The 15,976-nt window shown below is 50.7% G+C and overlaps 3 protein-coding genes across 3 annotated transcripts; 2 read left to right on the top strand and 1 right to left on the bottom strand.

Moving 5' to 3' along the window:
* Positions 1–9,753: 9,753 nt before the first annotated feature.
* On the top strand, positions 9,754–10,349 carry LAJ45_02925 (uncharacterized protein; the record flags this gene model as incomplete). Its single annotated transcript, XM_046112516.1, has 2 exons — positions 9,754–9,824; positions 9,941–10,349. 2 exons carry the CDS (start codon positions 9,754–9,756, stop codon positions 10,347–10,349), a joined length of 480 nt encoding a protein of 159 aa, XP_045974642.1.
* Positions 10,350–11,473: 1,124 nt separating this feature from the next.
* LAJ45_02924 (uncharacterized protein) lies at positions 11,474–12,597 on the top strand (the record flags this gene model as incomplete). The annotated part of the gene is made up of 5 exons (XM_046112515.1): positions 11,474–11,672; positions 11,746–11,804; positions 11,896–11,937; positions 12,040–12,119; positions 12,186–12,597. 5 exons carry the CDS (start codon positions 11,474–11,476, stop codon positions 12,595–12,597), a joined length of 792 nt encoding a protein of 263 aa, XP_045974641.1.
* A 1,553-nt stretch (positions 12,598–14,150) lies between these two features.
* LAJ45_02923 (uncharacterized protein) lies at positions 14,151–14,998 on the bottom strand (the record flags this gene model as incomplete). The annotated part of the gene is made up of 4 exons (XM_046112514.1): positions 14,151–14,226; positions 14,299–14,417; positions 14,496–14,564; positions 14,636–14,998. 4 exons carry the CDS (start codon positions 14,996–14,998, stop codon positions 14,151–14,153), a joined length of 627 nt encoding a protein of 208 aa, XP_045974640.1.
* Positions 14,999–15,976: the final 978 nt, after the last annotated feature.

Genomic DNA, 15,976 nt, shown 5'->3' with positions numbered 1-15,976 from the left:
TACTGGTAAGGATGGAAGCTTCTGTTCCATTCTTCTTCGCTTCTGTGCGGGTTCTGGGCTTGATTCTCTTTGTCTTTTCTCCATTGCTAATAGCTGCGGGCACTACTAAGATCAAAAAGATCCTTTGGTTCTATTCCCAAGCAATAATATAGCAAGTGTATTGTGTGGAAGTCTGGTAGCGGGCTGGAAGTGTCTTGTAGCAAAATGTAACTTTGGCAGAGCACTTACAGACCAGCTGTTTCGGGTCATAAACCCATCCTCAGAGTGCTTGGAAACAATCAAATAGGCGAAAAAACACAAAAATTTATTCAAGAGAAACAAAGAAATCGAGACCCAAAAGAAAACTAGTAAACATAGACTCTAAACAGACATTTCTACCAGATGATTTCATTGTCCGAGTCTTGCTCAGGCTGAAAGACGAAATCTTCTGTCACCTCTGGGAGTACAACAAGTGGTTCCTCTGCTACAACCGCAGCCACTTTAGCTTTCTTCTGAGGATTGGTCTTGCCATTTCCTCGTTTCCGCTTTTGTACCCTCACTGCTGCCACTCGGACTACAGTAGGTTCCCTGGACCAACAGTCGGTCCATTTGTGTCTGGACTTGCCGCACTATTGCACAAGTCAGTCTATGTACTCTACCAATAGGGAGTACCGGAAGGTCATACCTTCAAGCATACTTCTGCTTTCCTTCTTTCTTCTAGGATATCCCCGGGATACCCTTCAGCTCCACCGCTTTGTCCTTGGAACTGGTTTCCTTCTGAGGTTTGGAGGAGCTTGCAGCTTCTCTCTTCCTCTTGGGATGCCGTTCCTTCTCAGCAGGGGGATCTCTCTTGGTCCTGGCGGGTGCTTTCTCAGCGGCTACCGTCTGGTACCTCTCATGGGTGTGTCCTAGCTCTCTTAGAGCAGCTATCCGCTCCATCAAGGACTTGGGCTTGGGGGTAAAGAGAGCCCAACTCATGCCTAGGTCCGGAAGGAGGGAACTAAGGATCTTATCATCCACTAACTGACCCTCGTAGCCAGTCTTCCACATCAGCTGAATAATACTGTTCAGGAAGGAGTCTATTCCTCCCTTAGCTGTGTGGGTAAGGGTGTTCCATTGGGCTACCGCATCATCCCTAGAGATGGCTTCACCAAAGGCTGCTCTGAGAGCATCCACAAAGGAATCCCAGCGCTTCCATCTCTCATCCAACACCACAGGCATCCCAGCTACCCGGTTGGCAGAAGCTTGGTCGATAGAGTTGTGGTAAGCTTCATACCACTTGACCGGAGCATCTCCTTCCATCAGGTTGCCAGCATATCGGATCCTGACCTCTTCAGAGGTAAAGGACTGGCCCTCAATGGAGAAGACGTTCTCACATTGCCGGATGAAGGTCTCCACGTTGTCTGCTTTGCCATTGAACTTGGCCGGAGGGGGTGCTTTGGGTTCTCGGGCCCTAGAGGCAGCGGAGGGGTGTGAGGGGACCGGAGGTCTCATGAACTGTGCCATGGAGGCCAGGAGTTCTTTCTGTTGCCTCTCCAACTTCTTCCTGAGGTACCTTCGCCATCCTCTCCTGTCACCATCCTCAGGCTCCGAGTCTGAACTGTCTGAGTCCCCTCCTGGGTTGGGAGCGCCGCCAACTGGGGGGACAATTCCATCTCCTCCACCATTACCCGCTGGTTCTGGGTTCTGGTTTTCTCCACCAGGGTTTCCTTCTGGCTGGAGGTTCCTCCTAGGTGACTCCGGGGGTGGTGAGCCTCTGTGGGATTCTGGGGATAACCCCTGGCGAACCCAGGCTGGAGGGAGCCCGGAGGGACCACTCCTGACCGGTGTCTGGGAGTAGTAATCGTCGTCTCCTATAGGTTGTCGGGGGGCCTTGCTAGGCCGCCTGCCAACGGGCTTGATGGGGCTCTCTGAGGAGGTAAAGGTGAGCCTCCAATGGCCGCTGGCATCATCAGGGGAAGTGTCCTCTGCCTGATAGACCTGACTGGAAACGCTGCAAAGGGGTTCACCCTTTGGTGGAAGGTTCTCAGGGCCGCTCTGGATGAGGCCCTGGAGTTTTGCGGAGGTGCGGGATTGGGGACAGGTGCTGGTGTAGGCATCCTGGCGATGGAGAGCCTTCCTTCATTAATGGCTCTCTGGATGTCTTCCAGGAAGTTAGGGGGCATCGCCGGGTTTGTCCATTCAATGTCCTCCATCTCATCCGCTCCTAAGTCATCTCTCTGAGCATAACTCTGGAGTTGTGCCTGGACTGAGGAGACTTGTTCTTGCATATAGCCGAAAGCATTCCGGAGCAGGACTGCCTCAGCTTCTTGTCTTTCTTGCACCAAGGCTAGCGCATTGCCGGCCTTGATGACTTCCTGTTGCAGGCTGTGCTTCAGGTAGCGCTGCAATTCCGCAAAGAAGTCCTGTAGGGTGACTTCGTCGGTATCTTGCCAGGTGGGCTCACATCCGGGGATGTAGGACTGGAGCGCCGTCCTGGGCTTGTGGATCAACTGTGTCTGTCCCTCTTGGAATTCTAAAGCTGCCGGTTGCCATTCAATCTGAAGAGGCGCTTGGGGAGCCGGGAGGGCGGACATGTTGTGAGAGGAAAGAATAATCTGAAGGTGATTTGAGCACTAAAGATTATCTGTAACGGGGGCAGCCTATCTATGTATCGCTAGAATCCAATAGAATAGATGCGGCCGTGCAAGATAGAAATCAGGTGCAGATTTATTCAAAGATACTATCGCTAGAACTCAATAATCTTTAAGGGCTCTGTTACCAATAAATGGTCTACTCGAAGATGAGGATCAGGTCAGTTGGGCGGGAATGATCCTGAGTACTTATACTCCAAAGGATTCTATTCTCTGCTCCTACTTTCTTACTAAGTTCCGGTGCTGCCTCCTAGTGGAAGGGAAGCAATACCATCGCTACCCCGCTTCTCTCTAAGCGTCAGCGAGTGCTTCCGATTCCGAAGGCAACCACCCTTAGTCAAAGCCTTTGTAACACCTGCAGCCTTTGTTGCCACACAACTAGGGGCCTGCATGAATGAGCTGCCGCTCAGGTGTAAGCTTAATCATTGCTGTAGAGCTTCCGCTTATTGTAGACTTCCCAGGCATAGTCTCTTCCACTGCTGGCGGACTTCCAATGCTCAGAGGATGTGGAGGATCGCTGAGCACTCAGAGCTTCACTCTGGCTAGCCTTCTAATCATTGGCGAGGCACAAACTCGTCAGTCATTGCTCCCATGAGTAGATCCTCTTCCTAGCGCTCAGAATGTAGTTACTCTGACAGCTGGTAGCTAACCACACTGCCGGTACTTGCATGTCACTGTGCAACTGGCTTCTAACAATAACTCTCAGCATGTAACCGGGCCCTGTGTGTACTCATACACCAGACAGTTGAAATGGCTCCGTTACATATAGTGTGAATGTGGGGGCGTTGAGGGGTTTTCCTTTGAGTAGGGGGGGTTCTTGGATCGCGATGACGTGGGCCTTCGAGACTTTGAGGGAGGAGAAGAGGGATATGAAGACATTATTGCTCCCAGCGCAATTATGTTGTATGATGCGTAGAAATGGTGTCGGGGGACTGTTAAGGTCTCCTAACATTTAGGCGTTGTTGAGGTCCATCTCCGTCACCGAGGTCTGGGGAATCTCAGTGACTTCTTCGTCGGGGTGAGTGGATGGGGAGCCGATTGGGGCGAAGATGCGGCCTCCGTCTCTCATACCGTTATTGGCCGAGTCTTGTCTCTGGAGGGCGAGTTTGTGCGGGCAGGAGGATACGAAGACTGGGTGAGGGCCTCCGCAGTTAGAGCATTTGGACTGTGAGACATCGCAGCAATCCATTGTTGATAGATTATATCCTTGGCAGCTGGGGACGGGACAGCGGTGTTCTGCTTTGGTGTGGGAGAGAGTGCAGTAGGGGCAGGTTGGGAGTTCCTGTTTGCATCCTTTGATGACGTGGCCGAACTTGTAGCAGTGGGAGCATTGGGTTCCTGCTGAGGCTGACCACATGATGGCGCATCGGCGGGGACGGGAGAAGAGGCGTATGGTTGTACCGATGACGCCGGCTTCAGAGCGGGAGACACTGATAACGATGGTGGAGGAGGTTTTGGCGTTGCGGGTTGTATCATCAGCGACGAGGAATCTGCACGATGAGGGGGTGATGCCTGTGGCTAGACGGACGGCTTCGGGAAAGGTGGCTTGTAGCGTGGGTTTGTCGCGGATGCTGTATAGGGGGACCCCGTGTACGGCGACATCGATGGTGTCAGGCGCGGGGCGGAAGGAAGTATAGGGGTTGTCGGGGGTGGGGATTTTCTGGTTGAGTATAGCGGTGAGGCTGTCATAGAAGGGGGCGAAGGTGGTGTTCGGGACTGTCGGGGCCGCGAGAATGGTTACTGTGCCTTTAGCATTGATGGTGACTGAAAGGGCGGTGGCAGGGGCGACGAGGCCTTGTCTCGCTAGGAACTGCCCAAAAAGGATGGGGAGTTCAGCTGTTAGGCGGTCAGAATCGGGGATGAGGGTGGGTGTGGTCTTTGTGGCGAAAAACCGGCGTTTATAGGTCGGAAGGGGTGTGTCCTTGGAGGGAGATCCTGCAGCCTTTTCGTTCCTTTTCCCGCGTCGTCTTTGCGGCCTAGTTGGTTGTGCGGGAGGGGTTGTCGCTAATCTGATGGCGTCGGCGTAGGAGGAGGGTCTGGGGTTGGGGGGGGCAGGGTGGGTGGTGGTTGTTTTTGGGGCTGGGGGGGGGCAGGGGGGGCGGTGGGGGCCTGGGTGTTGCGGAGTTGGGAGTTGATGTTGTCGAGGCGGTTGAGGATGCGGGGGTCGGGGGAGCGCTGGTGGCGACGGACCTCCTCTTGGAGGTCTTCGTGGTCCTGTTGGAGGGAGGCGATATCGCCTGCCATGGTTGCGTTTTGTTTGGCGATGCCGCACAGGAGGGTGATGACGAGTCTGATTTCGTCCGAGGTGTTGGGGTTGGCCAGGATGGCGATGGTGAGGGCGGAGAGGGCGGTATTGTTGGCTACGCCTACAAGTTCTTGGTCGAGGTTGCCAATTCCAAGGGCGTCCAGGGCCTTGGTCATGTCAGGGGTGGGGCTTGGCATTTTGAAGCCTGAGTTTTACAGAGTTTTTGGTGGGGAATGTTGGTTGCCACGCAAGGTTTTGGTGGTTATTTTCAAAAAATAAATAAATAGCGGAAGAGAAGGATGCCGTTTTTTTTAATCGATAACTAATATCTTATAGGAAGAGTGAAGCATGCCTCTATCAACAGGGTTGTAACGGAGCCATTTCAACTGTCTGGTGTATGAGTACATACAGGGCCCGGTTACATGCTGAGAGTTATTGTTAGAAGCCAGTTGTACAGTGACATGCAAGTACCGGCAGCATGGTTAGCTACCAGCTGTCAGAGTAACTACTACATTCTGGGTGCTAGGAAGAGGATCTATTCACAGGAGCAGTGACTGACGAGTCTATGATGTTTCGCCAATGATTAGAAGACCGACCAGAGTGAAGCTCTGAGTGTCCAATGATCCTCTGTATCCTCCGAGCATTGTGAGTCCACCAGTAGTGACAGGGAGCATGTCTGGGAAGTTCTCAAGGGGGCGAGTAGTGAATATTCCGCAGGGTACGAAGGAGACCGATCCATCATGGACATATAGAACAAGAGCAATTCAGCTACATCCATAACAGTGTTGTTAGTATCTATTAGATTAACAGTCGCTACAAGTTAAACCCCCGCTCCCTTTTACCTTATTACATCACTAATTGATATTTCCGCTCCGCTCCCCACAACTCCTAAATACAGATTTGGATTCTCAACTTCCAAAGTACAGAAACCCATTTATTTTTTTCCCTGCTACTATTTTAACCAATAAAACTACAATCCGGCACCCTTCCCGCCAATTGCAATTCAACCCGAGCCCGAACGAAAGAATCCGTGCAAAACCTGGTGAATTAGGCAGGCAGTCGGGCAGGCAATCGGGCGCGGAGGTAGGCACGGAGGTAGGTAGTAAGTAGGTAGTCGGGCAGGCAGCAGGGCGCGGAGGTAAGCAAACGAGTAACAACATTACGGATCGTACTACGATAGTGACCTGTCTCTTCTTGGGTCTGCCTCCGGAACTTTTTGTTCTAACCGTAAAGCAAGAATTCTGAAGCGCTCCTCTGGCTTGAGATAAATACTTTCGGGGCATATACAGTAATTTTCCTTATCTCATTTGTTCATCTGGGGTCGTGCTTCTATGTTTTCAAGACGGGGAGAGGTACTTTTATGCCATAGTCTAAGACTGCATGCAGAGTTTTGTACCTAGAATCAATTAAACTACACGATTTAAAAAAAAAAAAAAAAAACTGCATAGTGGACATAGTTGCGGGGAGGTTCATAAACTCTGATCCGAGGAGTTTGGTTGCTACGTTACACCAAGACTTTCCGACCGCCGTTGTACACGGGTGCGGTCACAAACCATCACCCGCACGCGCCCACAATCCCTATTGCTTCCCTGGCCGCCGCCTGTGGTGCCCGCCTATATAAGGGGCTATTTTTGTATTTAGAAGAACAAGCAGGCCCACCTAGACGAATTCCACATGTATATAAGGAGCAACAATACAAGGACTGGAGAGTGCAGGAAAAGCTGTGGCAGGACCAGAACGATTAAAGGCCTGGGACGACATACGGGCGCTACGTATGGAAATACGAAATTCCCCAAATCCCCTGGCGCAGCTGGTGGACGCACTATACTTGGTCTACCAGATAGTATACATACATGTACCGGGTGTTGAGGGTGAATACGAAGAATCTGATAAGAGAATCTTGCTTGTGTTTATCTTATCAGATTCTCGGTAGTTATGGTTAACCCCCGGTATCTACATGTAGGATCGTGGCGAGTGATGGACTGTGAACCTTCGCTTGGCGGGTTTGGAGTTGTGAGTGTAATTAGCGAGATTGAAGATTTTGGGGGAAGAATTTGTTCCAGACTGAATGTAGTGTTCTAGTCCCGTTCCCAGACTGTTTTGTTGTCGCACTGCGTGCAGACACAGAATCAAAGCAAACACAGCTGGGCACGAGAGTAGTAGTGTTCTATGCTCGAGTCTGACTGCAGCTGCTTTGTCGGGTGACGCCGTACGGGCGGCGTCTTTGGAACTCAGCCAACCAGTTAAACTCTATCTACATGTACTCAGCTCAGGCAGTAGATTGTGTTCCCTTATCTATCTTACATCTACGCTCTGGTTCCTGGTGCGAGGAGTAACGAAGCTGCAGAACTACCACTCTACGAACATTGCCGACTACAGCGAAAGCTTGCTATAACGGTACGCTCGGGGCCGGAATTTGGTACCGTTATAGAGAGATTACCCTTATATAGGAGGTGCTGGTGCTGAAAGCCAGGCAAAAAGGACCGAGAAATGCTACCGTTATAGAGAGATTACCCTTATAGAAAGTACCGTTATAGCAAGCTTTCGCTGTACAATGTCATGATGCGAGATAGACACAGGCTTACGTCTATAGACTAGAGTAGAGGTTGATATCACGGCTTGGGACTAGCGGTCCATCCAGAGAGATACAAGTGCCCCTCCCCCGCCCGCTCACGATGGAACGCAGGATAGGCTAGCTAGTTAGCTGATTACTATCCCTTGGACGGATGAAACTCTCAAATTCGCGACATCCCTCTTTCAGCTATCACTAGCCTTATGTGGTAACTGTAGCTGATTTTTCATTGGCTCAATTATTGTTATCACCTGCAAAAAGAAGGACAACTGCCTTACTAAGTGCGTGCACGGTCCATGTCGCGAATTTGAGAGTTTCATCCGTCCAAGGGATAGAGCTGAAGGGTTTCTATATTTACCCATGGCCTGCCATCAAAGCCACCCCCAACTATGCCTTAGAGTGGAATCAAGCTTTTCTCTCCTCTGCCTACTCTACGACACGATCACCGCATACCGCATACCGCGTTAATTGACTGGAAGCTGCACGAACAGCTACCTACGGTCACTGGGGTAGTAGGTACAATATGGAGATCCTTGGCCCATATCCTCGGGTTTCTTGTTGCCCGGCTAGCTATGGCGCGAGAAGGCCTAGAGGGCGGGTGTGTCAACTTCAGAGGAATTTCGTTTGTATGGGAATCTGAGAAAATGCCAGGGTTAGTCTAGGCGCTAGTACCATTATGGCCAATTTCTATGGGTTTGATTGGCTGATTCTTTAAAAAAACGCCGAAGTTTACACACCTACCCCCCATAGCTTCTCGAGCCATATATACTCCAATTATTCCATCTACATGCATTGCACCCGCAGTTTAATCCACGGTGACACAGCCTTCATCACGACCCCGCGGTATATACCATCTGCTGTACAGTCACTCACGGGGTGAAGGCGGATCCTGTCTGATGGCGGTCAGGGATTTGAGGCCAATAAAAGAATTAGATTTTGGACGCCAAGGGCAAATTACTGTAAACAGAACCATCAAACAGGATCCGCCGTCAGTAGGTGAGCGACTGTACCTACAGTCGCACCTCGCTATGCCGGATGGCCAAGATTCAAATATCCCTAAGAAATCCGGGATAACAAACCGATTCAGCAGCAGAAAAACAGAATTCTCGGGGAATTTCATACGGGACAGCAAGGGATCCGGCATATTGAGTTCCGCCATATATAGCGAGGTGCAACTGTACTCTCTACCTAACAGCTAATTTGCACCATATCGGTCTCACCGACAGGAAGATTTTTTCTTTCTTTCCTTCTCTCTCCTGGTGGAACAACAACCACCCACATGACAGTTACCATCTCATAATGGTGTAACCATAATTGTAACACCAGGTGCAACAGAACTTGTACGGTGTCGGACAGCCAAAACCAGCCGGCCAGAGCAACCACCGACTCCCCTTCACCCCATCGACTTTCAACAACGCAACACTTGTCCAGAAATAATGTTCTTTTGTAAAATGGGTCTAATCATGGTTGTAAACATCCCCATAAAAAGGGATTTAAAATAGTTAAGAACTGGCTGCACTATGACCTCTCAAACATTTGGTGCAATCTGCCCGAAAAACATAGGTGTGAAATAATAACTTTAATAGCTTTATGCCAAGGCGTCCACATTAATTTGGGATAATTCTTACCATATTAGGATAATTAGATGATCATTATTACCCGATTAGGACTAGTTTCTGGCTTGAAAAGAACATGAGGGCTGATTTTGACCGCCCGGCGCTGTACCGGGTGCCAAGGCTAGCCACAAAGGTCTCGGTTTGGCGGTACATACCGGCCTTGATATAGCGGAACCTCAGCCTCTTCTAGCTAACTACCGGTCTGTTATGAGAGCTCTCAGTTAAGGGGTGTCTGTTAAACCACCCCCCCCCCCCCCCGTGGGGATGGGACGAGGTTGTTGGATCCGATATGTTGAGGGGAAGGCTGTGGGTTTACCTCCCTTAATTCTTCCCTACCTATTTGATGTTAGAGTCCCAAGATAGAGTAGCTACTCTGAGCCATGGCCAGTGGAAGGACTCAGCCTTATTCACACGACCACCAGCACCTCAATTCCCTATCAACTTAGCATGCACACACACATATGCGCCAAAAAAAATAGGCTTTAGCTCCAATCTGGGCATAAAATGGCGGCCAGTAAAAGACAATGCCTCAAGCTAGCTAGCTAGCTAGCTGATGCCGTGAGACCTGAGCGAGCGAGAGCGAGCGAGAAGGCTGGTATAAAAAAAAGCTACCTTCCCCCTTCTTTTCCTCCACCCCGTCCTCCTGCTCCTCAGATCTGCACGTACAGCCTCCATAGCTCTCATCTCCGGCGACCAACAGCGCAAAAAATGCATCTCCCCACAATATTAATCTCCACCCTCGCACTCCTTCTCTCCACCCCAGCTCTCGCAGCCCAACGGTAGCCCCCCCCCCCCCTCCCCTCCCCTCCCTGCCTCATGGCCTACCTCACCAGCCACTTGGGCAGGCAGGTAGGCAGGCAGGCAGGCAAGCAGCTAACACCCCCCACCTCTCTAGGAAAGCACGGCAAACAGATCTAGAAGCGCAAGAACTGGCTTCCCGCATACGAAACTGCGCAAGTGCGAACTCGGGCGCGCTGATTGACGGCGACTACTCGCAGGTGCCCGCTTACTGCTCGGAGTACAACTACGGCATGCCGACCACGACGACGGGGAGCGACTACTCTGGGAGCAGCTACTCTGGGAGCGACTACTCTGGGAGCGACTACTCTGGGAGCGACTACTCTGGGAGCGGCTCGGGCTCGGGGTATGGTAGCAGCAGTGGCAGCGGCAGCGACAGTGGTAGCGGGAGTGGGAGTGGGGCTGGCATGGGGTCGTTGGGGACTGGGGCGGGGGTGAGGAATGGGGCGTGGACCGGAGGGGCGCTTGCGCTGGGAGTTGTGGCGGTTGTGATGGCAATGATATAGTGGTATTGACTACATGTATGGCCTTGGGGGCAATATCTTATTTGTTGTAATTTTGCGGTATTGGCGACTAGTTGGTCTGATCTGATATCATACTTCTCTCCTAAGCACCTAATATAAAAGATCACGGAACCCACAGCTCTCACAGACCCACATATATCAACGGACTTTCTAAAAGTTCAACCAATTAATTCCGCTTCATGTTATTGGGGGGAAATTAATGCTACGAAAAAGCGGAAGCAGCCTAAGGGTGGTCGTGTAAGGCCTGCATGTAATGATGGGCTAAGCTACTTGTCCTCCCTGTCACAAGTCTTGGCTAACAGGTCGTCGATCCATCTTATCAACTGGTGTAACCCTAACCCCAGAGCTGACAGGATCCTGACACTTTGGACCTTCACCTAACCCTGAGATTTTCACCTAACCCTGGTGACATTTCGTGCTCAAACGTACTGTGGATCATGTAGTCACGCCGGAAAAATAAGATATTGGTCCGTACATTAGCTAGAGTACAGGAGATACTGGCGGGAGTACCTACTGGGGGTGGGGCTGGGTGGCTGGAGGATACAAGGGTGGTGGGTGTATGTAGGTACTCAGGAGTACGAGTTGGAAGGCTGGCGGTGGAGGTTAGCTGTCGTACTAGCTGGGCGCTGTGGCGTCTAATCTTGGCTATGATGCTTGGAACTTGGTAGGCACATATGGGCTGTTGAGAGGACAAGGAAGAAGAAGAATAATTAAGGAAGCTGGGCGGGCATGGATGGGACTTAAGCTTGTTTGTTGCAATTTAATATCATTGCAGAGTCACTCGTTTGGGTTACAACTTACAGTCTTGTGTAGTAGCGACAAGGGCCCTGGCCAATCAGAGTGCCCAACTAATATGTCCTACATGCAGAACTACTACAATATACACCACTTCGTATTACTGCCCTTCCCCCCCCTAACAATAAAGTATTTTCCACCCAATCGCAGCACGCCGCCCCCAGACAAGCTTAAATTTATGGTACACCGTACCACCGCCACCACCCCAATATGAGCCCTCCCGTGCCCCAAGGAAAAAAATAAAAAGGAATAAAAAAGAGGTCCCCCCTCATGCTCATTCCTGCACTTTCATCGATTCACCACGACGAAAGATGCTGTTTTCTAGTTGCTTATTTGTGTGGCTTTCTCTCTCAGCGCTCGCAAAAGCCGAGCAGGCGGCGCCAGCAGTGCAGCCGCTGCAGCCGCAGGATGATGACTTCCTGGTCGTGAGGCCGCCAACGGGTATTGGCGCGTGGCCGGTGCCGAAGCTGTTTGAGCGGCAGGAGCGTGTCTGTACTGATCCAGCGTATTGTAAGTACTAGTTGTACATCTTACCAGGCTGAGTTTTTTGAACTGACATGTGGGTGATTGTGATGATATATAGCGACGCAATGTGCGGCCGTGCTTGCGAATGGGAACTGCTGTGGGACCGACACTTATTGTGTAAGAAGGCCCAGCTAGCCAGCCAGACCTTTGGAAATCAATACATATCCAACTTCAGTTTATAATTACTGACCACTATAACTATATGTAGTGCCCCGATAACCTTGCCTTCTGCTGCACAAAAGGCGATACTGTAAGTCCTCCCAACGTCGTTTTATAACCCAACCCATAATCCCCCCTCCCCAAGTACATGATCGATCAGGAACACTTCTCACCCGCCATCTCTACAATGTAGTGCCAAGTCGTCAAAGGCGTCGAAAGCTGCTGCCCTCCCGACCGCGAAACCTGCGACGGGCGCCAATGCGCCCCCTTAGGGTATGAACACCTCCCCCTCTCTCCCTCTCTCCCCTACTCCCTCCCTTCACAGCTAACAAACCCCAGCTACGTCTGCTGCAACGCCTACAACCACGTCTGCGGGCCCGGCCAAGACTGCTGCAAATCCCTCTGCTGCGAAGCCGGCACCAAGTGCTGCGGCGACACCTGCTGCGACGCCGGCAACGAGTGCTGCCCAGGCGCAAACGGGGGCAACGGCGGCTGCTGCTGGCCCGGAAACATTTGCTGCGGCGACTCGTGCTGCGATCCGGCGTCGCAGACGTGCTCGAATGGCGTGTGTGTCAATAAGAGTACCCCGCGCACGACGGGTGTGGCGAGGACGACGGTGACGATGACGGCGGCGGGGGTGGGGGGCGGGGTGGAGACGGGGGCGGCGGTGGTGAAGGGGTGGAGAGGTGGGAGGGTGGGGGTTATGGCGGTGCCGCTGGCGGTGGGGTTGGGGGTTGGAGTGGGGTTTTAGGTGTTTAGTGTGGAATTGTGTGCGTTTATATGTAGTGCGTCTGAGAGCTGGATAATCCTCTCGATCGAGTTTAGCGGTAATGCATAGCTTAATTCTGTAAAGAAATATCTCGTATATAACTATAATTATTCAAGGAGTAAGGTAACGCTTATATTATGCCGATGAGGTAAGGGAAATCAACAGCTAGATACAGAGTAGGGAGTTTAAGTCGAGGATGAAGCGTAGCAAACAACTAATTATACTGAATTAAGAGGAAGAGAACTCTCGCTCTTCTCCGTTCTTCAAGAGTGTTATCCAGGCCGGCGCGGTTTTGTAAGAATAGAATTGTATAGCTACTTATGTATCAACGAGAACAGAAGCAACAGGCTCCTTTTAATTTTATATATAACAAACAGGGACGCGCCAATTAAACACGTATTAATATCAGGACAACCAAACTCGCTGTCTTGACACAGTACCTACAAACTAGGTATCGGGTGCTTTGCTGGGGGCGTTGGGCGCGCTCTATTAACCAGGGCGTATTTACTAAGTATCATTTCCGACAATCAACACTTCGAAACCGACGGTTTACAAGAGCCTTCAAAAATTGACACTTCGATCCCCTCTATAGCTATAGGGATATGGAAAGGACGATAACTACATGTACATACATACTACGGCGTCCTCTAAGTGTATTTAGTATCCCTCTATAGCTAACGTATATTTTCGCAGCCTGGTAATGTAGCCGCCCCACCCAAAAATGACACTTGTAGATTGTGCGACCGCCCACTTTGTGACAGTAACCCACCAATTACCGACATTGACAGCGACCGTAAAAACATGTAGACAAGTACCTGTGCACAAAACGTTGGCCAAAACTCGAAAAATTGGCTATCTCCGTCCAGGGGCTACCGCTTGAATGACTGGTTGGATGGCATCGATCTACATCGAAGTATCCATACAACCTTTGTGCCCAACATCCCCGCAGATTACGTAATCGGAATCATATAACCGATTTGTCTTGACACAAAAATAACGGATATCAAAGAAGGACAATCCAAGCCACCTCTTATAATGACAACATATGGTGGTCCGAACCTCTTTTTACAACGACAAGTACTGGTTGCATGCAACTAATGAATTAAACAAAAAAAAAAAGGACAAGTACTAACCAGGGTTAGGGGTAGATTCCCACACCCGACTCAAAAAAATCTGCCCTCATGCACTGCTGGCAATTACAGTCGCACCCGTATCTGAGCTGCGCCCTGGTTTCTAAAACTAACGAATCAAACGAAAATGCTCAATGTAAAACATTTGCTAGTAACTAATAGCTCTAAAAATTTCTCACCACCTATCACTCGGTGGTGGCGCCCTAGTCAATAAAAGTGTGCAACGCAACGAAAACAGGCCTCTTATTGGCCACATGACGTACATGAAGTCTATCATCCAGCGTAAATATACTGCTTCATGTAACTGTAGTAACGGTTTTCCACTCCCCCTTATCTATCTGGGGGGACGGTCATAACACCCCGCTGTTGACTTCTAAGCCTTTCAACATTCCCAAGCAAGGTAAACTAGGTATGCCCCGTAACCTTCCACAGGTTGTTAAACCTGATCTTGCTGGCCCTGCACCCAACCAGGAACAAGACACTATGAACCCCACAAAGTTAGCCCGCTACCCACCCAATCAGTTCTTCAGGTAGAGCCATGTCCAGTACTTACCAGTAGACCGCAGTGAATGTGACCACGACGGGTCCTCTAGTGCTGCAGTAGATCAGGAGCAAACAGGTGTTGAGGATGTGCTCAAAGAAGAAGCCACGTCCAAGGGTTTTCAGCTGGGCCTGTAATATAATTATAACCTTTAGCTTCTCTCTCCTCTGGCCACTATGCAGTGGGTGTGGGGAGGGAAGGAGACTTACCGCCATATACATAAACCCATCATTCGCCGGAAACAGATACCTGCAATTAATGATAACCGCAGACAGCGGCTACACCCCCATCAGCCATCCATCCACCCCCCAAACCCCACCCACAAAGAAACAGAATAGAATCCACTCACAATCGACTTGGCCAACTCCCACCCCCACCCGGCCATCAACAGCATTCCCACCGCAAGCCCAAAGCGGCCCCACAAAGCCACATACCACCAAAAGTCGGCCGCGACATTCAGCTCCTGCAGCGCGCGGATGACGTTGAGCGCCTCGAGGATGCGGTCCATCTCCGGCGCGAGCGACTTGAGCGGGGCCTGGACCTCGGCCAGGCCGCCACCGCGGGCGATGCACGCTTCGAGTGTGTGGCGGCTCTTTTCGATGCTTTCGCGCGTCTTGCGCAGGACGGCGGGGGTGAAGGGGGGGTGGGGGGGACCGTGGCTGAGCCAGTAGTTGAGCTTGCTGCGGTGCGGGTCGGTGGAGGGGGTTGTCATTGTGGTGGTTTGGGGTGAGTGTGGTGATGGGATGGTGGAATGTAGGTGGTGGAGTGTGTGGTGGTGAGGGTGATGGTGTGAGGTTGAGGTTGAGGTTGAAGGTGACGTTGAGGTTGGGTTAAGGCTTGAGGACAGCTGCTAGTTTTCTATTTCCACGGCTGTGACCAGGCCTGTGACTAGACCAGTGTTTGCTTCCACCTGCGCTACGAGTGATAATCACCACATATCACTCGGCCCGTTCTTTGTTCAGCACACATCCCACATCCAGCAAACACTTGCACGAGCAGAACCCCAAAACACCATCGGGAACAAGAGAATCCTCTCTGTTTCTCTCTTCCTGGCTGCCCAGGGCCAAACATACATTGGCATGGATTTCTGTGTGTAAGTGATGTGTGTGTAGATACTAAACCTAACCCTGGATTAAACACCTGACCAACGCAGAGACACCTCTGTTTCCACCACCATCTTGTGATGTTACGAAGTATCGCGACACTAAGCCCATCACTCACAGCAAAGTCATACTGAGCACGCGCAACACTCAACCTTCTCATCGTCCTAGCTAGGTTTCACCAAAAGTGTTTTAAACACCGATGTCACTCATATTGAGCCAAAGACACAAACATAGCACACATTCACAGGTACTTGTACTGATATAACACTCATGCTCATGACTCAAGGGTATATTCCACACGCCCCCCTCCCACCTCCACCTCAACTACTCAACTCATAAATACAACCCCCCCAGCCCCCTAAAACAAAAAACAAAAAAAAGCGATAATTAAATATCCCTATAACACCCCCCCAAATCTCATCTCATGCATCATGCATCATCATCAAGCATCGTAATCAAAAAGAAGAAAGAAAAAAAGAAGATCGAAGTGGGTTGGGTATGGTAGGGTAGATGGATAGATAGAAAAAAAGGTAGAATGGAAGTGGTATAGAGTAAAGGAGATAGTAAGATAGATACTAATTCAGATC

This window comes from Morchella importuna (genome assembly GCF_003444635.1).
Source record: "Morchella importuna strain M04M26 chromosome Unknown Morimp01GS005, whole genome shotgun sequence".
Classification (NCBI taxonomy): Eukaryota; Fungi; Ascomycota; class Pezizomycetes; order Pezizales; family Morchellaceae; genus Morchella; species Morchella importuna.
The sequence above is the reverse complement of the archived record's forward strand: the minus strand, read 5'-3'. Positions and strand labels throughout refer to the sequence as shown.